Below are 21,871 nucleotides of genomic sequence, written 5' to 3'. Positions count from 1 at the left end.
ATAGACGTGTAAAGAATGTACTATAATAATAATAATAAGAACAGTCCGAAATTTATGATAAATTCTTTTTTACACTATTCTTTATACGTTGCGTGTTTATTAAGTAAAATAAACGAAGTGGCAGTAATAGGGACGCTGGCAGTAATTGGGACACTTACCCTATGCCTCTTGTGTAATCAATACAATAACAGCTGATCAGTTGAAGCCTATCAAAATATTCAAAACATCGAATACTTGAAAGACACTGTGCCCAAGTTTCCAAGAATACCCAAAGCGATTCGTGACTCGCGTCACGCGTTCGAGATGCCTCGGCGTGTCTTGTGGCCATCACTACTCATCCCGCGTGCCCTGAGAACTACCGACGACGAATCTAGTTCCCGGCCACGGTATTCCATAAATCGCGGAACGATCGAGCGTGCCGTTCGCACCGTTGGCACAATTGCGAAATCCGATGGGTCGCGCAAACGATCTGGCTCCCGCGCGAGTTATGTCAGAGGGTCGGCTGGGCTGGGAAAAAGGCGAGCTGGGAGAAAAATCGTTTGCTCGGGGGACCGTCGCCGCTCCTAATTAAACAAATACTGATACCGCAATCGTGCGACGCCATTATTTTTACACGGCTCGCCGATGCGATTGAACTCGCCGCTTCGAGAAGAGAAGGAAAATCGGAGTAGGTATGTACAGGCGGGGCGTAGACGAATCGAAGAGTCGTTGAATTTTTTATATCAAAAGAAGAGGCAGTCCGCTTCGCACTCAATTTATTCGTAGTTCCCTTCCTTCTAACATTTTGGAGCTACTGCAGCCTCTCTAACAGTTGACGCAACGAAGTCAACAAAATAAACTGGAAACACGTTCCTCGCAGACGATAATAAACATTTTCGATAACGGTTCTTGGAACGCGATCAATGCGCTTGGGAAAGTATAATAATCTACAAGATCAAGAACATTGTTTGCGAAAGTCTACGGTCCCATCAGCCGAACGCAATCACCTTTGCGCAGCTTCCAGCCCAGACACGACACGATGCCGTCACTCCTGTCGGAAAGAAAGCACCGAAATCATTTTGACACCCCGAGCCGATCCTTCAAAGATCACTCCGCCAAGTATCGATCGCAGGCATTTTCCACGAGTTTCGTGACGCCGAGAGGCGCCGCGCCCGCGAAAGCCGGCGAGGGAGATCGAGTGATGTAACCGTAGATTTGCTCTCGCGTGGCCGACGTCTGCAAACATGGGCTACGATTTCTGGCAGCAGAGATACATTCCCTGCCCGCCCGGCGGTGGCGCGCGTCGCATAATAAAATTCGTCGTCCTTCTAGAATGCCGGCAAAAGAAGCGGGCATAGCGGCTCGCTACGTCTGCGCGCGGGTGTCTGCCGTGCGTAAACCATTTACGTAACGCCAAGATACGCCGTATTTCGATGATTAACAATTTGTTTTGCGATCGGCAAAGGTGACTCTTTGTACGACACAAATACCTTACGTAAGCCGCCTGATAAATGCGTACATGCAGATAGGGATTAAGTATTCCGTTTTTCGAAGTTCCCCGCCACCTTTCAGCTGACCGCTGGCTTCTCGCTGTCTAGCCAGACGCCGGGTATCGCGGTTTACGTTCTACCGGCAAAATCAACGACGATCGATCGGTCGATCCACGCTGCTATACGAGGATGCTGCTCGATGCCAGGTGCCGATTTCGTACCTGCTCCCGAAGCACGCTCGCTCGCGTCAGATCGTCGACGGGACGAAAGTGGCCGGTGACGTGATATCGCGCCAGCGAAAAGCGCGAGGGAATGAAGTCAATTAGGGTTAGCGAGGCTACGGTTGCGAATTTTTACGAGAGAAAATTGAGCGTTTCTTTGTTCTGGCATTTCGCGTCGCTCGAACCTTGCGACGGTGTTTACGAGCGTAGGAAAAGTGGGTATTATACGAGACCAGGATTCATTAAGCGCAATTACGCTTGTAAGTTACGAGCAGAGGTACACGGTTAGAGCTTTCCTTGTTAGAGCATTGATGAGCCCAGAAGTGGAACGATGCAATAAACTGTTCGCTCTGGAATTGATCGAGGCGGATCGTGGATACTCTGTGCCATAAAACGGAAACGTCTCGCGCTGGATGGGGATGAATTTATCGCGGCAAGACTCTCGACGAGTAGGAAGGACTACCTGTTTATTCGAGGAGCGTCGCAAAAAAACATCGGCGGATCGTTATTTCTTTTAATCGGTGATTGATCAAGTTTATCAATTTCCTATCGAGACGAAGCTCAAGGTGATTGAACGTAAACGATACTTGGCTCTGCGCGTCTTTTTTTGCAGACAGATTAAAAAGTGCCGAGTGATCAGATAAATCGCGGAGTTGCACCTCGAATTCGAGACGTTCGCGGGCGGTGCGATATTTATCGCGATACGGATTCGCTAAATTCTGAATTAACGAGCCTGAATCCCCGAAACGGTGAGACGTCTGCTAAATTTCCCCGCGAGCAGGGCGGGATTTCGCGTGCATTTCCGCGAACGGTGACGTAAACGTTTGTCTTTCACGTTAAACGATTATTGATATTTATTTGCCACATATCCGAGCCGCAACGTCATTTCCCACAAAACTTTGAAATATACGCAAACAGCGTTACGCAAGTTAACGAGCACACAAGCGTGGCAGATGGTGCACCCGTAAATTGTCGCGTGCAACCATGTTGACAACTCCTCCGGATACTGTTTCACGCTGACCAGGTGCCTGGCTGACCGCGCGATGCTAAATAATAGAATCCCTCGTAATCAGGCGATATCCCGGCGATGAAATATCTCGGGCCCGACGAGCGGAGCGTGCCGCGCCTTAGGCCGTGAGTGATCGCGAAAACGGATGAAAGAAGCCGCCCACGCGGAGAGCGGTAATCGCGTCGACATGAAAATTCATTTACGAGAGACGCGGGGCTCGTGTAATAAAGCGATGTAGAAATTAATAAAGAAATTAATCATCGCGTAAGTAGGTAGGCGTACGGGACATCCGTTTTATCGCTACAAGAAAAACGCTGATCGTTTCATGTACGACACGCGATTGCATTAAAGAATGCGGTTGAACAGGGGTTTACGATTCTTCGTAGAATCGAATAACATTTTCTCTTGCTCCGTGATTAGGCATAAACAGGCGGACTGCTATATGTATTATTAGTAGTATTTAAAAAGTTTATGTTATGTTATGTTTTTATTATCTATTATTATCTCAACTTAATTTATCTTTGTTATTTTATTTTATATTATATTATTTTATTTTATGTTATTATTTTATATATATATTTTATAACTTTCTCTTATTTTTATCTTTCTATGTAGTAATGATAATAATTTTGTATCTCTGTACACTAAAAGGTTTCCCGTTAATAATAATAATAATAATAATAATAACATTACTATTGCTCTATCACGTTACGTTCCTTTATGACGATACGAATCACGATGGAATTGCTGGGGGAGTGACAAATTTCGCAAGTAGTCGCGACGTAGAATGTTAAAGGGTTACACAGTCAAGCGTGCTCCAAGCAGGGACGAGACATTCTTAATGAAATTAATTGTTCCTTAATTTCGAGGATCGCGAGATATTGAGAAGTATTCGAATCTGTCCTGACCAAGGGCGGATCCAGAGTAGGGCGATAGGGGCGATCGCCCCCCCCCCCCTCCCAAGAGTACTAAAATAAAAATATTACGACACTGTGTACTATTCTGTATAAATAATTAATGCGAATGTAATTATTTAGGTTATAGTATCAGATAGAGATATTAAAATATAAATTACAAGGAACTTTTAAATCCTGTAAAAGAAGATTAAAAAATGTACTTATGTACTTTTACATATTTCGCCCCCTCCAAGAAAGGCTCCTGAATCCGCCACTGGTCCTGGCGCGCTTGAAGTAATTCCAAACTCAGTGCCCGACTGCCAAGTAGCTCGCTGCACGCTTGTTCCACCGAGGACACGGGAGCGCGCGCTTTCAACGATCTCGCCCGTAGGGCTCGCAACGCTGACGAGCGCGGGAGTGCGTCGGTTGCATCGCGCAAACGTGGCCGGTGTATCGAAGTGCGTTTGGAGTGCGTCTGCGTAAACGAGCGGGCGCGTCTGGTGTACGCTCCGGCTCACGCACGGCATACACCGAGGGGGCAGCGCACGCAGGTCGGTGCCGGGTAAAACGGAATACCGCGACGTAGACCAAGCAACGTTACTGCTCATGCCCAGTAAGATTCCTAGAGCCCGGAGAGCCGAGGCTCGCCCGTGGAATAATTGATCCAATCGAAACTCGGCTCGCTCCCGCCACGTTTTCTGCACTGACGCGACGCTCTTTATGTAAGCTTTTCCGTAGCCGCGCGTCCCGCCGTTTCGTGCGCGAGTTCCTCGCGCCAGACGCCACCCGTTTCGTCGTTTCGTTGCGAACAAACCGCGTCCCTATCCGCGACTCTGGGTACGCGCACTGCCTACGATCGGGCGAAGATAACCGACCAGCAAACAACAAGTGTCCCGGTTAAACGGTCCTCCACCCCTCTCACGACCGATCGGTCGCTTGGCACGGTCCAACCTGTTTGCCGTAATTTTCGTGGAAGTTTACGTGCCCGCTATCCGACGACGTTGCTTGATTTCTATTTCAAGGGCGGCTCGGCTGCTGGCCACGTCGAAGAAGCGCGGGTAGCTCGCGTCAGGACGCGCGGACGGGCGACGACGCTCGATACCATCGACCAGCGCCGAGACGCGGCTCAGCGGAGCCTGTTGATACTCCCCGATGATGTCGTCCGCGAGATGAACGGGACTTGGACCAATCAGCGGAGAACAAGGGTGTACTCTCGGAAGATTCTGCGATGCGTATCTCGGTGATGATTACACATCGAGGGATATCGAAGCTGAAGGGCTGACAACGCGTAGCAGTGGAGGCTATCAATATCGCCAGGGGACATTGAGTTCGTCCGAGCCGCAGCTGGTTGCTCGGAGAGTATGAGGCGAAGAAGGTTAAAACGATATGTGATCTGAAAGAGAGCGGCGACCTGATAGCGTGCGAAGGAGCGAAGGGTGAAGATCCCGGGCCAAGGGAGGATGTTCGTCGTGGCAGGATGACGCTTCGGCTGTTACTCCGCAGGAGGGGGTGTGGTCCGACACCGACGCGAACGCCTACGTAGGACGTGGAAGCGTGTAGATGCGGCAGTAGATTGTTCCTATCGCGAAACAGCCTGGCGAGGTAGGAACAGCGAGGAGCCGAAGGTGTGTGCGCCGCGGCGAGGCGCTGTCGTCGCCGTTCGGCTTGCCACCACCGTTGCACCGACGCCGTCGCCGTCACCACCACCACCACCGCTACTGCCACCCCTCTCGCTGCCCGGTTGGTTTACGTTTCTGACAGTGGCCCGAGCGAGCGGTGACAAGCGCGCCAGCAGTCGTCAGTGAGCCGTCGTGTCGCGCGTAGCGTCTTTCCGTAGTGCTCGCCGTCAGCTATCGTACCGCGTGGCCGGCCAACTGTCAAACGTGCACGGCCAGTCGACTTTTCGGACGGAGCACCGACTGTCCGCGTCAACAGCCATCGAAACTAATCCACATCCCCGGCCGTCGCAAGTGAAGTGTTCCCTTTCATCCGGACGCGGTTTGCGAAACGGAAAAGGGATCGATGCGCCTGCGAGTCGCCTGTGCTCTTACGTGAAGCATCCCGCGATTGTTCTTCGGTGTTAGCCTGCGAGATAAGATGCACGGAGCTTCCGAAGTTTCGGAGAAGTCGACGAGCGGACTCTGCCGCGCGGTTTACCCCGCGATCGGCGTGCGCACGTGAATCATTGCTACCCCGCGAAGCGCATCGCTTGCTGAACGAACAGCAGGGCGAACCTCCAGCAGCAAGTTCCTCGAGGGCTCGACTGTTTGTCAACAAAGATGACCGAACTGGCGAAGGAGGCGTTCGCCTCGCGGAATTATCGCCTGGCCGTGGAGATGTACGAACGGAGCTTGAAGCAGCAAGCACCGAGCTTCGAGGTGCTCGTGGGCTACGCGGATTCGTTGGCGAAGTGTGGCAGGGTCAGGGAGTCCATCGGTGTTTACTCGAGGTGTCTGGCGGTGGCCTCCGTGCCACCGGAGAGACTTAAACACCTGGCCAATGCCCTCCTGGAGGAGCTAGCTGGGGCCGCGACCACCGCCACCAGCTCCAGGAGGAAAATGGAAACGTCCTTCGCGTGTCCTTTGTGCGAGGGGACCCTCTGCCAGCCGGTGACCGCGAGCTGCGGTCATACCTATTGCAAGAATTGCGTGGAGCCAAGTAAAAATTGTCGCGTGTGCGGGCAAAAGATCGTCGCTGTGGGTGAAACCAATGTGCTGGTGCAGAGGCTGGTGGAAAAGTGGTGGCCGCGGGAGGCAGAGGCCAGCAGGGCGAGACACGAGGGTGACATCCTGAAGAAGGAGGGCCACCTAGGTCAAGCACTCGAGAGGTACAACATCGCTGTTCACCTCGGTGAGTGAGATATCAGAATTCTTCTCTTATCGCGTCTCTGAAAGGACGATATTAAGTCAATCGGCTCGTTTCTACCCTTTCTGGACCATAGACTGCGTCGTGATTGCTTCTTTCACTCGCAGTGCCACTCGATTCCTCTCGCGACACTCTTATCTCGCCCAAAATGCATTCGTTCCTTTACTGATTTCACGTTGAGATGAAAAGCGATTATGCGATAGCTTTCTGGAGCTTTTGAGAATATTTTATTCAAGTTTACTATCGTTCAGTCGACAGCGGTCGGCTGGTCGAGTTAGGCGGGAGGATCTAGAATTTATTATTGAATTTTTTGGAACATCCCGAGAAACTGCATTTGTTGAGATTTTCTTGCCACCGCGAAAGGGGGAATATCCGAGACGTATGCACCATTTAGTACTTAGTAGTACTTACCGTGAATCGACTTATTGTTCTTATCTTTGCCTCCTCGCTGAACGAAGTATCCAAATGTCGTATTCGTAAATGGGAGACTTGTGCGCGAGCTTCTGAATTCTCGGCAGGGATTACAAAGTAGTAGTTACATAAAGAACATTACGAAACAACGAATCCGGAAAACGTTACGAACCGCAGAAGATCGAATTAATTTGCATAGGTGTACCGATTCCGAAGATCGAAAAATCCAAGCCCGTCGCGCGAGCGATTAATCTTTATTGTTCCGCGGCAGCAGAAACAAAAACCGCAATCGCTTCAAACGAATTAGCCGCCGATGAACTACGAGCCCGATAATCCGGATACTCTAAATTGGCAAAAAATAGGTTCTACTTCATGAATGATATTCCATTCAAACGTTAGTGTTTACTACGGCACGATAATGTTATCCGCTTTATCTGCCAGTTGCCGACACTTTTTGCAGCGTTTCATGTTTTTACAAACATCACTGCAAATAATATGCACTCGGTCGATTTTCTTCGTTTGGCGCGCGAAAAAAAGACACATGTGCATCGTGCCTCCTGCCTCTTCATTCCTCGAATTTCGTGAGTTCCAAGTGTTGATTATTTTTACTCTTTTTTTCTCAACATTCCTTGGATCTCTTCTTGCTTCGAAAAGCATGTTTTCAATGAAAGAGAACAAAGGAGAAACATTGAGTATTTTAGTCTCGAGACGGCTGAAACGTAGGTATATCGCGAGATTGGAGGTTATCAACGTAATTGCCAATATTGTTGTTCCCATTGAGCGTGTTTAACATTTATTTCAAGACCATAAAGGGTAGACTAATTTAGCGTGTTCATTCGCAAGAATATACCCTCCAATTATTTCGGAGCACCTTACTTATTCAGGCTATTATCCAGTTACCGCTGAAAATATAATTTCGAAGTTGAAGCCCGTGAGATGGAACCCATCGTGAAGAATGACAAACGAATATTACTGAAACCTCTTCCTTTCTTTCGGAGTATTAGAAAGCTTATTGCAAGGTAGGGCCATTCGAGTAAGCGACGACGTATCTTTAAGTGAGATTAGTACAAACACCAAAAATTCAAGCACAATGCGTTGACTAAGGGCGGTATTCACAGTCGCTACTTATTCTCAAGCAAATGCTCAAGCATTCGGCATCCTTTACTAGCTACTAGGTTAGTAGAGGATGCCGCATGCTTAAGCATTTGCTTAAGAATAAGCAGCGACTGAGAATACCGCCCTAAGTTCGATCCTCCCAAGTTTTCGCACAAACTGTCTTAAGAACAGTTTCAGTCAAGGTGCTCTAAAATAGAAACAAGCCTTTCGCGATTGCCCGCGACTACGGCAGGTTTCAGGAGGATCGAAAGGTGTTTTGACGCACGAATCGCCGCGCTTTGTTACGCACGCAGCCATTTGTATCGCGAGCACGAATGCGTCTGCTCTTTCTCTGCCCATCAAGGATGGCTTTTAATCACTCCAACTCGAACGAGCTCTGGTTGACGACCTCGTTGCAGTCCCAGCACAGGCTCCTTTGTCCGGATTCCCAGACGTCGAAACGTCTTTAAAACTCGTTTCTATTTTTTAATCCATGACGCTGCCCAGCGTTCATCGGGCGCCTCGACCTCGCGACAGAATCGTCTCGCGAGCAGAATCTTTCCCCTTTTCAAATCCACGGTTTCATTGAAGTCTCTCATAATTTATTGGCGAATTTACGACCCCGCTACTCCTTTGAACAGTCGGATTCTGAGGAACCGGCGGGGCTCCTGGAGCTCTGAAACGTAACGCCTGCCTCGACTTCGCTTCAAGTCGTTTTCAAGTTGATTAGCTGCTCCGAAGCTACGTCTGGTATAACTTAGCGTTCAATGGAAATTCTGGATAATGCCAGCTCGCCATCCCCCGATCAACGAGATAGATAAATCTCTCGGACGCTCCTCCGGTGCATCGTTTCCCCTCTGAGAGCCAGCGAAGCTTCTACAGCAGCAGGATGGCGAGCAGCGATGCACCGTAGGAACGCTCCAAGGACCCCCGGTGCTCGGCGGAGATAAAAGCGAGGCTGCAGCCGGCAGGTAAAGCGATTCCCCTGATCCCGCTGGAAAGAACAACTGAATCGATCGCATTCCTTCTCTCCCTCTTTGGTGCATGCCGAGTGCACCGAACGGGCTCGCGTGGAAAGGGAGGCGGCTGCGTTCGGAGACGACGAACGTCGGTAAGTTCACGGCCAGTCTGAGGCTGTTCTTATATAACGCTTCGGGAGACAGCGGTTAGGAGAGGGACGCGCGAGAAAGAGGGAGAAGAGAGAGATCCGCGGCGAGGAAGAGAGAGACGGCGAGGCACCAGGAGGCCGGAGATTATTCCGCGCGCTGGTCCATTCGGCGGGACACGGTGCATCTACAGAGGACCACGAAGACTTTCCGACTCCGCGCGTAGCCTCCGCTCTCCTTGCCGCGGAAAATCTAGCGCATCGCTTGCGCGTTAAATTCAAGCGAACGCACAGTGGCACGTGCCACTGGTCGGCTTCGGACACGTCAGCGCTCGCCACTTTCCCAACGCGTTTTCGTTGGACGTTCCTACAGACACTATCAGAGGGTAATCCTGACGAATTCGCCGCGGGATACTAACTAGACGCCGCTTTTCGAGGGGCTTGTGTTAGGTGTAGCTGTTCACCCACGACGTTGCGGCGTTTGATATGATATATCAATGGAATTGAATTACGAAAGATGATTTTTGGCTTTGGGTGTTAATATTAATTATTTTTTGAGGTGGGAGACGCGAGGGTGGTAATAAATTACACTTCTTAATGAACTCTACAAAGAAATATGATTTATTTTAACACCAAAAACAACTTTGAAGAAAATATCGAGCGGCGAACAAACAACCGCTCTACACGAGTTCTTCTAACCGAATCCCACCACGGTCGCGTTCCTTCCAGAATCGCAGGAACCGCGTACCGCGTGCACAAGTTTGGGAAAACCCCCGGCCCTGAGAACAAGGGAGGTTTCGTCGCCAGGCAAATCCAACCGTCACGAAACCTTCAGTTGAACTGTATGACCTCACCTGGTCGCCTTCTACTCCGCTCGAAAATTCGATGCTACGCTCGCCGCAGTTTCAAGTTTAATTATTAACGGTGAAAAACTGCTTCCTTGGAGTGGAGCGCGTCGAATGATACATAGCAGCAGGAGCGTGGATGATCGTACGTTTATTTACAGCGATAAACGCGAGTATACCGATGACAAACAAATGCGAACGGCGAGAAAATTCAAACACACGAGACTGCGCTACACCTGGCGATCACGAAGTGGAAAGGCATTCCTTCCAGTGCCGTTTCAATTCAGCGTAAATCGCCGCGGTTTCCCTTGGTACGACCATAACGAAACGCGAGGCTTTAATCGCGCGCATCTTATTTTCATACGTGGAAATACAACGCGGGACCTTCTCCGTAAAACGTAATCTACGATGACGAAGATAACGAGGACAATCCCGGCAAGGACGATTAGTCACGAAGCTTACGTGTTATCGTGGCTACGCGTCATTGTTCTCCGTAATCGTTTGCCACTGGTATCAGAAAGAGACGCTCCGTGATCGCGAAATACCACCGTGAGAAAAGTCGCGGAGATCATCCGCGGGCGTTCGATGAAGCAGGATTTCAACGAAAAGTGTCGCGCCGGGAAAACTAGCATACGATCGTTCCGCGCAACGGGGATGAATTCGCGCCACGATTCACTTAACGAAAGAATTTTTCGTCGAATGCGTTATCACTGTTTCTCAAGTAGAAATCGCCAGACCAACAATCGCCGCGGCACGAACCACTGCAGTAATATGCAGATATTATTTTCAGCCGTGGGTCAAGCTTGAAATATGTCATCGTATGTGAAAGGAGTTTTCCACGCAGGTATATTTGGCGTGCAGCGAATCAAGCCGCGCGATATAACGGGCTCTTAATTTATTCTCCAGATAGAGTAAGGGGCTAATGGCGACGCTGAGCATCGATACGGCCATACTGGACTCTGTCCGTAACGGAGCGGTGCAGTCGGGAGTATCAAAATTACGTAAGGCCCCGGCGACGCAGAAACTAAATTTAAAGAAGCAAAAACGAATCCGGCGTAGTTGGAGAATGAGCCATCTGCGAACACGTAGCGCGATCGTTTCTTTGCTGGGTTTGCACCTGCACCGTCCACCTGGTCTTTAAGCCGGTTACCGGTAACTTTAACTTCTCCTCTTTCGTCGGCAACGAAACCAACTCTGCCAGAATGTTACGCAGTCGCCCATTTCAAATTCTAATTTCCTCGCGTTCCCCTTCAAAACCATTCCTTGCCGGGCTCGCTCCAACTGAGATCAGGAGGGAAACAATGTGTAAGTCTGCTTCGAGAGTCATTGGCCAGGGTCGTTTTACTCTCCGTCTAATTATGCAATTTGTATTGGATCAAGTTCGGTAACTCATTAAGTGTCTCCATTCTCAATCATTCTTCTGAATTTCCAAAGTGCCATTCGAAGTCACTGTAAACACGTTACGCTCCAGTTTCATTCGCAAAATGCAATTACATTTGCGCAAGCACCGCGCGACGGACTAACGTTCCGCAAGAATTGCATTCTAATTAAAAGAAACCATCCGCGCTGCGAATCCTGAGAATCATCCTCGCAGCCCGTGCTCCAAAAGCCCCCGGCTGACCATTGTCTTGCACTGCCCGCGATTCGGTCGATCGATAGCTGCCGGGCGCGATCGGAAAGGGAAGAAGCTTAATTGCGAATTCTGAGGCGGCTTCGTTGGATGGAGCGTTTCCCGCGCGCGGGCCTGACCATTGTCTCGCACGTATTTTCGAATCGCGGTATCCCGTTTCTGCAAAGTGATCTATAATTAACGTTCGAGTGCAAGCTGCACTTTATATAGCGTGTGCACGCGTCGCGGCACGTTCGATGACAGAAACCAGCGCCGGGGTAAAAGCGCGGACTTTTCCAACACGAGGGAGTGCCGCGTAATTTCGACGCGCCCCGGGAATAGCGTGCGATATATAGGGCACACGGAGGAACAATGCCGATAGTACTTTGGCATTTAGGTATGCCAACAGATATACAGGCCGGCCCGCCAGAAACAAAAGCGGCCAATTATCTGCTTTATCGTGAGAGATAAGGGGTGTCTAATATTCGAGGCAGTGGTCGGACCATTTTATAGGTCAAAACCGAGCGCAAAGATTATTTTTCTCGTAGCAATCAAGGCCGTCAGCGTTTATATCTCTCGCTGCACAGAATCGAGGATTCTTTATTAGAAACTACTAAAGAGTTCCGATTTGGGGATATGATGTAATCAATTAATTTCGAGGGAAAAGAAATATGCACATACATTGGAGATTATCGTAATTATAGATGGAGAAGAACAGTTCCCTTTGGAAACCTTTTAATGCCCCCATTATTCTGAAAAAAATTTCACTTGATTTGCCTTGGGAGTAGACAGTTGTAATCGTTTTTCAAGGGTCAAGTCTCTACGAACTCTTTATCTCGAGAATCGTACGATTTTCCACGTAAATACAGCTTTTCTCCGTTTTCCTCTTAGCAGGATCCGTTGTGCACACCTAAAGTGCTCCAAAGCACGCGTGCTCTTAAAAGCAAAGTAAATCTGTTGGCATTGGACCGAAGGACGCTGTAATGTTCTTTTCCTTAGGCTACCCAAGGAATTTCACGTTGCCTCGGAGGTATGTCGATCGTCGAGCCGCGTTATGTAATAATAATATCGAACTCTTCTGGCCCCGTGTATCGTGTGTTCATTCTCCTTCTCGGTCCCTATGTGCTCCCTCTCTTATCGTGTGTGATAAGCGTTACAGGATTACTGCGCCGTTTCCACGGACTTTGTTACGCGCAAAGTAAACACGAGTACGTTCTCCGTTGGCCATTGTTCGGTAAACTGTCCATACGCGTCGGGAGCGCGCTTTGTCTCTCGACTTCGAGACTAAAATCGCATTCTTCGCCTGGATCCGTGTCGCGAGCAACGCTTCCAGACGATACCTATTTTTATTACGGTCTGCTTCTCCGCCGTTGATAGAATTGCCGAGAAGCCTGGGTGGTATAACCATACCTACCTACGAATACGTGCGATGGTGGAGCTGAAGATTTTACGGATACCTGAGGATCCGTCCCACTGTCGGCCAAACTTTGTGGCAGCGCTCTGAACTGGAGCATTGCGCTGTTATAAAATATCACTGGCATCGAGGAGACGCGCGGCGTTTTCAGGAATGTCGAAGGAGTCAATCGGTGATAAGCCAAAGGGAAGGGAAATAATCTCGTGGATGAATCAAGTTCGATGACTCAGGGACTAGGATAAGCTCGCCGGGGCATTGCACAGGGAACAAAGCAGGCGAAGATTACCAAGCGGACTCGTATTCCTCTGAAAACGTGCGTAGCTTAGCCGGATAAACTCCAGTCGGTGGAAAGCTAGGTCAGGGCGAGTCAAGAGACAGCCACGTTGTCGCGGATTAAGTGACTTTGTCACGGTGCTAATTCCACAACGTTAATTCGGTCCCCTGGAAAGCGCCGCTCCTTCCTGTGCCGGCGCGTGTGTACACCAGCGAATTTTCCCGCGCCGCGAGACGCCTTGGAGAGTTCGTCGCACGTATGGACCCCTGCCAAATTCGGCACGCTTTGCTCCTTCTTACCTTTATCTCGGTTGGAAAGGCAGCTGGGAGGACGTGGCCGCGAATTCTAAAGACCGCCACGGACCCAAGGACGCATCCGTGGTGTTCAAGTGATTCGCAAAGAGAGCAACGGGAACGACATCGTGTCAGGGCCACGATCAGCCCAGAGGCCGACCAGCCTCCACCAGTGGAAACGGGAGCACAGCGAATTTCGTGAGTGTCTCTTCGTCTCGTCTATAAATATTAATCCTTTGTGCTGGTGCGACGAACCATGGCCGAGAGTTTCGAGGCTTTTCTGGATCGCCTAACGCGGCAACATTTCCCTGTTGTCCGCTTCTTCTCGAAAATTTTTCGCGCGGAAACTGCGAGCTACTAGGGACGGATGTATTCTGTGGTCGTGTAACGGACGCAAGGCACGAATGAGTTATCCGTTCGTCAGGCAGCAGGTTTACTTGAGTAATCACAGGTGGTACTGTGTCGTTGGCGTACTTTAGTATTACAGAGCTGCATTTAGGAGTGGAGTGGATTGAAAAGTGAAGTAGAATTACAGTGACTCGCATTAATATTCGGACACTTTTTAAAATCGCATAACTGTTTTAGAATTGGTCCAAACAACTTGAGTTTTTTTCAGAAGCTGGAAGGATTAGTTTGCTAACTGACGCGTTTCGTCGTTTTAAAAAAAAATGTATTTGGTTGGAATAGCGAAAAGAATAGTAGAGGTCGATTTTTAAACTTTTTTTTGTAAGCTTGTAATGAAAATTAAAAAAAAACGTTTGTAGATTGCAGTAAGTTGTATACGCGCCTAAAATTTCATAAAAATCGGTTAACGTTGCTCCGAGCTACAAACGTTTAAAGATCGCAGAATAAGGTCGAGAATCGCGAAAATTCCCGACATCAGCGATTTTACAAACGGGTTTTTTTTTAATTTTCATTACAAGCTCACAAAAATAGTTTGAAAATCGACCTTTACTATTCTTTTCGCTATTCCGAGTCAAATACATTTTTTTCAAAACGACCAAATACGTCATTTAGCAAACTAATCCTTCTAGTTTCTCAAAAAAACTCAAGTTGTTTGCACCAATTCTAAAAAAGTTATGCGATTTTAAAAAGTGATCGAATATTAATGCGAGTCACTGTATGTTGAATTGAATCTACTTAGATTGAGAGAGGACCTTTTTCTAGATATATTTAGGGATATCGTTTTTCAGTGTATAAAGCAAGATCGGTGTAAGAGGGTGTATGTTTGAAGTGGCTAAAGAGGGAAATGAAGTGTACATAATTGTGATCGATATACATTGAATCTTCTTACAAGTTACAAGCACTGTTTTATATCCAGCACTTGATTATCTCGATCAAATTCAGTCGACTCTATAACACCCTGCCTAACATCTGTCTTTCGATAGTCCGTGGCTTCATTTTAAACATATTTCGTATTTTTCATACGAGTGCTCCAAGCTGATAAATATTGATAACCTGAATCGCTCGTAGCTTCGCGCGAGCGTCGTTTTCGCCACAAAAGAAATTACCATCGAAGTGACACACTGGGGAGCTTATATAACATCTGTCGTGATATCACGACAATCTCATTAGGAAAACCAAATGAGTCAGACCGTATTTTCATGCTCAAATATAAGGCGGTACGAGTGCACACGAAAATACGATCTCACCCGATGAAACGGCACGCTCTTTTCTTATAGCGTGCGGTATTTTCGTACGATTGCAAATCGGCGTCCTATTTGTTGAAATTATTATGCGTCATCGATCACCTTTCTTCGAAATCTTCCCATATTTAACCAGATACAATTCCTGACACGAGGGAAAGCAATTAACTACCGCGTTCACGCAACAGAATATTTTAAATTACATTGCGCTTCATGCTCCAATTTAAAAATTAACTTCTATTCTACCCTAATCTGATGAACCTCTTGTGCGTCTCCCTATCATTGATCTCTGTCCTCTCCTTTAAGCTTCTACAATCAATCATCGTGCCCAAGGGTTCTTTCTCAATCATATAACGGAATTAAAACCCCCATCTCTATTCAATTCGTACAGCTATTGCAATCAGCTCTCCTCCCATTTCTCACACGATGGAATTTCTCACCTCACCCCTGTCGGTATATCTGCAACACAACACATCATAATTCTAAAACAATACTCCGCACTCCCTCCAATAACAGCTCGCAAAGGAAGCTTCTGCCGAAGCCATGGAATTTAAAACCACAACAAAGGAAGGATCAGAAAAGAGTCCCTTTCCAGACTCATCTTCCTTCCACGCGTGGTGCTTGCATATCGAAATTTCACTCGTGCAACGAACGATGCACGACCAACAAAGCGCCGAATCGTGGCGATTGAGGGCCATCGCAACGTGATTTCGCTTCCTTACCGTTGCTCAGCTGGCGACGCGTGTTCCCTGACTCATTTTGTTTTCTCAATAAATTTGTCACGTCGCTACGAATAGCGTTATGTAAACCCTTAACGCGTCGCATACGATATTTTAGCGCGTGGATCACGCTTTGACGCGCGTCGCGTCCTATGCATTATTCCGGCGCGCCAAGTGCCGACCCGCGCGATTTTCGAATCACGCGCGCTCGATCATCGTCGAAAGCTCTCCCCGGCCGCTTAAGGAGAAGCGCGTTCCCCATGGAGCGCGTCTGCTGCGCGTAACTTCGTCGTAGTTTTTCTGCCGCGTCGCTGCTAAACGCTTACTGCCAGCGATTCGATCCAGCGGTCTCCATCGTCGGCACGCAGCCGAATCGTGGTTTATTTCTGTATTAATGGACTTCGATGGAGAAGCAGCGATCGGAGGAAAGAGATCCGGGACGCCGCGATGCTCTCCGTTGAGATTCCGTGGTCGAAAGTAGGCCGCGGCCTCGATTCCGCTGCGACGACGGTATCCATCCATCAATCGAAGCTCTGCTTGTCTCCCTCTTTTCACGCGGTTGCAATTGGAATATCGCTGATTCTTTCCCCCCCTGCCCCTTGTGCTTCCTTTACCTACATATTGTTTTCGTTGCGATCCGCGAGCTCGAGCGAGCTCGAGCCGCGCCGATGCGCGGTGTTGCACGTAGCAGTGAAACTTTCTGGTATTACCGTCGTGTCTAACGATACCGGTGATCATTGCCGACGGGAGCAATCGAAATGGGGGGATGAAAGTGGTAGGTGTTCTCGCAGTGAACGCGGAGGAGGCTGTGGAAAATTTTATTCACCACTCGTCGATGGTGTTTATCCCTGTCGGAGCACGGCAAACGCGTCGGCAGCCGCGCAGTCTGCGCGCTCGCTATTCACTGGCTCAGAAATATCCTCGGGAGACGGATAACGATCGACATCGGCTAGAATGTACGCGGGTTTATTCGCTAAACCAGCTGCGAGAATCCAGAAAAGGCTACATCTATCTGGAAGCATCGCGATCGGTGGGCACAGTATTGCTGTAACTATCTGTATACCTCTAGAACCGTCGCTATCGGGAGAACGCGTTTCATGTACGATTGATCAAGTCAACGTTCTATCGCACCTTGCGACATCGTTCATAAAATACGTATGCAAATACGACCCACCACCTACTTGCTTCCATTATCTCCCATTATCGTACATTTAATCGATACCGTGTCTCGAAACTATGGCGTGTTGGTGTTTCACTCTGCTCCATCATTTCAGGAGTTTTCTTCGCGCACTTTCGCTATTATTTCTCGCGCCACTTTCTTCGTTGTACCTACAGTTTTCACGGTTCTACTATTTTGCCGTTTTAATCTTCCATGCCTACCACACATCGTGCTGCAGATATATTTTTTTTCTTTTTTTTTTATTACGGGACAAGCTCAATTTGTACAATAAAGAAAAACAGTGGCATGCGTACAAGAACGAGAAAAAATAAAAAGAAGAAAAACAAATAAATATTGTTTGCCGCGCAGTTAAAATTTTATTTAAACAAGTGCCACGGTAACGTCGATATATTTAATAGATATATATTAAGACAACCGCCGGGGAATTTCATTCTTCGTCGGAGCCAGCTGCAGCCGCGTTTCGCGCGTTCAGCTTCCTGGAGATCGGCGTTTTCACGGTTAATTGCCGGAACAGGGGGCGGTCGATTCTCCGCGGACGCTTTCGCGCGAACGCGGCACCTCGATAGCAGCGGGAAAGCATCGCGGCTACTCTCGCCTTGACACGAATCGCGTGTGCCACCGACGGATTAATTTCGTTCGGCATAATTATATAATCGAAAGGCGCTCGCTCGCGGATCCGCGATACCGCGATCCCGACCGAGCGTGACGCGCTTATCGAAGCCGCGGGGGCTGTCTCTCGGCACGTCCACGCGGGCAAACCCCGTGGGAGAGATCCGCGCACACCACTGTGTCTGTCAACCTTCCTTGGACATTAGAAGCGTTACGTCCGTCGATGCCGAATACCTGTGACCAAACTTCAGAAAACTCTAAAGCCGATTATTGCGTAACATAAGGTATACAGGTGTATCTTTTTGACCGAGATCCTTTGGCCTTTCACAAAATTACCTACTTTATTGTGCTTTACATTGTAACAGCTGATCGATGCTTTATTGTTCATCACTCTAAAGTCGCGTGCGTTAAACTTCCCTTATGGATTTCAATTCTGTTCTTTTAGAAGTTCTGTTCTTTAGAAGTATTGTTCATCACTCTAAAGTGATGAACAATACTTCTAAAAAACAGAACTCTAAAGTGATGAACAATACTTCTAAAGAACAGAACTCTAAAGTGATGAACAATACTTCTAAAGAACAGAACTCTAAAGTGATGAACAATACTTCTAAAGAACAGAACTTCTAAAAGAACAGAATTGAAATCCATAAGGGGCGTCTGACGCACGCGAAGATATTAGATAAAAAGAATACACGAAGCAAGGGTGAATTTCTCCCCAAGGTTCGTCGCGAAACTGTTTCCGCGGATCGATATACTCGGTAGCGCCCTACGGTCGAAGGTCTCGGTTAGTCAGGAGAAATTCATTGTTATGCGCCGTGGGGTTGTTTGTACACCAGTGTCCAAGAGGGGACCGTTTGTTAGCCTATGTCCGTTCGAATTCTGCTCTGATTGTAACGTGCAACGGGGAATGTGCATGCACGCGCGATGCAATCCAGGTTACAGTCTGCTGTAAATACTATTGTTGTGTGTGACATGCGAGAACAAATGGAGTTTCGTGCCAGGGAATTCGTGAGCTGTACGCGAATTGTTTTAGCAATAAATGTCCTGGGAACGCGACTGATCTCCCTAGAGACTTCCACCTCTTTTTGCGACATCTTAATTTCGTTGGTGCGGTTGCACCCTGCGTAAGGTTCTCTACTGGTCGCACGATGGCCCACAAAATTTATGGAGCAAAAATTTCAATTTAGCGGGAGCAACTTCTTGCCAATACTACAGAATTTCGTGAGGAGACCAAGAGGTTTTTGGAAATGACGCGACTCCGAGCAGAGTGACCATCAAGCGTGCTCCCTTTCTCCGCGAACTTAACTTTCCAGCTTTTATGAGAAAAATAGTGACGAAAGGAACGACCCGGTTCGAATGGCAGCTTAAAATATCATGCGGTAATTTCGTGCTGTCTGTCATCCGCTGTCTTCCTCGCAGGATTCCATGTTCGAAGCGGGTCAAACTGAATCATCAATTATTAGGAAAGTTGAACCTCGAGCAAGAGGCTCGTTGAATCTCGGCCAATGTAAGATTTTTCGCGAGATGGAAGAAGATCTGGCTCCTCAACTGTTTAAACACTCCTGTCGATTGTATCAAAGAACGTGGCTGACGCATTGCAGGACACGAGTCGCGATAGCGAAGAATTAGCGGCGCAAAAGCGCACCTTAGGAGGATCAGCAGACGTACGCGTTCCAGAAGTCGAGAAATTTCAGAGTGACTCATTGTAGGTATCTAAAGTCTTCTCGCACGGCTGCCGACAAATCGATTCGGATTCAAACGTGTTCGCCACGGCCGAGGCGCGCGTCGCCCACTCGTTGCCACCGAGTCGGATTACGTAAAAGATCCGTCCAAGTTCTTACTCATTCGCCGGGTCGCAAAACGCGCTCGTTGATACGTGATTCATCGTTTAATTCGGCGGCTGGCTTCTTTCTTACAGCGTCTAACGGTTACCGCGTTATTCCCACACGAATATCGCTACGGGTCCGTCCAATCATTGGAACAATCCGACGCTGATCACTGGCAACGAAAGAGTAAGCGCGTCTGACACAGAACGGCCACTTCTACTAGACCGAGATCTCGCCTCTCCTGGTCGCGCTTTGACCCACTTGATCTGGAGCAATATAACCTTAATGACCGATAATTGAGAAGAAGGAGAAGTGATCCTGATTGTGGATTTTTTAAGAGATTCCTAAGCAGGAGATACGATCGCCCGTAACTAATCAAAGCGAACGCTTCGAGCTCTCCTTTTTCCCCGACGCGTTCGCGATTGCTGCATACGGCAGTTGCGAAAACTAAGATTAAATGTGTCGCTAAAGACCCATTAGACACTTTTTTTCCCCCCCATCTATGGACAGCGGCCTGACGCCGCTGCATGCACGTGTCGCGTCGTCGAACAGACTAACCCACTTTCCGCGCTTTTTGGCGATGCGATGGTGCAACATGTCGCAATACAGGGGATCGCAACCGGAGAAACCGGAGGGAGCAATTACGCGAAACGGACGCGGGCGGTCCGTACGTTTGGGCGATGGAACGGAGGGAGCGTCGGGAAGCTTTCGAAATCACCCCCCTCGAGCGAGGAATCTTCGGAACTTGGAACTGGAACGCGCGTTTTTCGTTACGTAACCGGAGCATGTGGGCTCCTGCGTCTTCGTATTATTCGTAGCTACCATTTTTCTTCTTAATGAATGGCTTCGAGGATTGGGCAAGGAAGAAATTTCGTCCCTCCTTGCAAAGTGTTTCGACAGGCTCCGTTGAATAACTATTCTCTACGAGCATCGGATATCCGCCTTGTGATTTTTACTTTCGATTTCCAGTGATCTCGACGACCATTCTGACATAACGTGTCATTGAAATGATTTTAACGTCCACGCTCGTAATAGCGCGATGCTCTGAAAGCTGCTCTTAAATACAGTAGGGTCACCTTCATAACTCGAAATTTATTGAACGCAAAAGCATCCACTGTTTTCACTTGGTTGTCGTTTTGTCGACAAACGCGGGGGATAAAGGGGTTTCAATCGACGTTACACGCGATATTCATTCGCGCGACCTGGAGCACAGAAAAGCCGCGTTGGCTTTACGTAATCGGCAATAAATACGACCGCAATCGATATCTCGAACTGACACCCATCGCCGAGCCAAGCCGAATCGAGAACCATTAAGGATTTTCGACGACCAGCTGCATACGAGGGTAGGCGCTATTACGTGACACGTGATTTTTCCGTGTAATCCCGTTCCAAATGAAACGTCAGCGTTCCATGAAACCTGGCAGCTCTATATCTCGCGCCTTTCAAATTATTAACAACGTTCTTTTATAGACTCCGGGTTATATAAGGCTGCGCGCAAACAGATTACCTTGAACGTAACAGTGCATTCAATTTTCAATTGTTGCGTCGGAAAAATCATCGGACCGAGAGCGTGGATCGTCGCTTCCAAAGAGGATCACAAAGCTGCTCGGCGTTCAGTTTGTTGTTTCTATTCGGCGCCTCCACCCACGAGCACCTGTCACACCGTGATGTCACTAATTCGTAGGGGGAAACGCCTGAAATATTATTCGGGCGCTCTAATCGCGCGAAAGATTTGTCAAAAGCTCGCGCCCTGCTGTTGCACTTGCTCGCAACAGCCGTGCGCATTATTCCGCTGATAAGGTCGAGGGAGATTTCCAGGAATAGACAAGCGGATTTGCGGACGAAGGGTGGAGAGGTACGGCACATAGTTGGCGGGAAACGCCCAAAGTGGCGAACCATCTGGGATGCACGGTGACCGGTCGATACGCGCGGGCCAGTTACGTAAAATGGAATAATAAGAGAGTCGTACACTCTGTAAAGGCATATTTGTCGAGATAAGATAGAGGCCGGCCGCCTCGGTCACGTGCTCGTCGTGCTGTCAAACTCCTCTGTTATGTAAACTTCGCGCTTTCCTGGCGATTTGCCATTTATCGGCGGCCGTGGTTCCACGGCATCGGGGACTCCGATTTATTTTCGTCGGCGCTCGCACGCGTCGCCGATACCCTGTTCCTGCTCTCTTATCGTTGCATCCAGGACCAAGGAATTCATTTCCCGGCAGTGGGACTCCACCGCGAATCTTCCTGGAGTCCGCACAGGCTCAGCTTTTCCTCGAGTACCGCCTCGCCTCTGTCCTCGACTCCCTAATCGGTGTTGCTCGCCGTCATGGTCTATTTATTCGTCAACGTGCATCAGAAATGAATTAAAAAAAAATCAACTGTTCGAAGC

At 48.6% G+C, this 21,871-nt stretch overlaps 1 protein-coding gene across 1 annotated transcript in view; it reads left to right on the top strand.

Moving 5' to 3' along the window:
- Positions 1-4,733: 4,733 nt before the first annotated feature.
- The window catches only part of LOC143366730 (LON peptidase N-terminal domain and RING finger protein 3), a 51,850-nt gene continuing 34,712 nt past the window's right edge, over positions 4,734-21,871 (top strand). Inside the window, exon 1 of the mRNA XM_076808050.1 lies at positions 4,734-6,445. Within this exon, the coding sequence (XP_076664165.1) occupies positions 5,875-6,445 (571 nt within the window). The 5' untranslated portion in view covers positions 4,734-5,874. The remainder of the gene's footprint in view (positions 6,446-21,871) is intronic.

Source organism: Andrena cerasifolii, chromosome 3 (assembly GCF_050908995.1).
Source record: "Andrena cerasifolii isolate SP2316 chromosome 3, iyAndCera1_principal, whole genome shotgun sequence".
NCBI lineage: Eukaryota > Metazoa > Arthropoda > Insecta > Hymenoptera > Andrenidae > Andrena > Andrena cerasifolii.
This window is presented reverse-complemented; position numbering and strand designations above follow the sequence as displayed.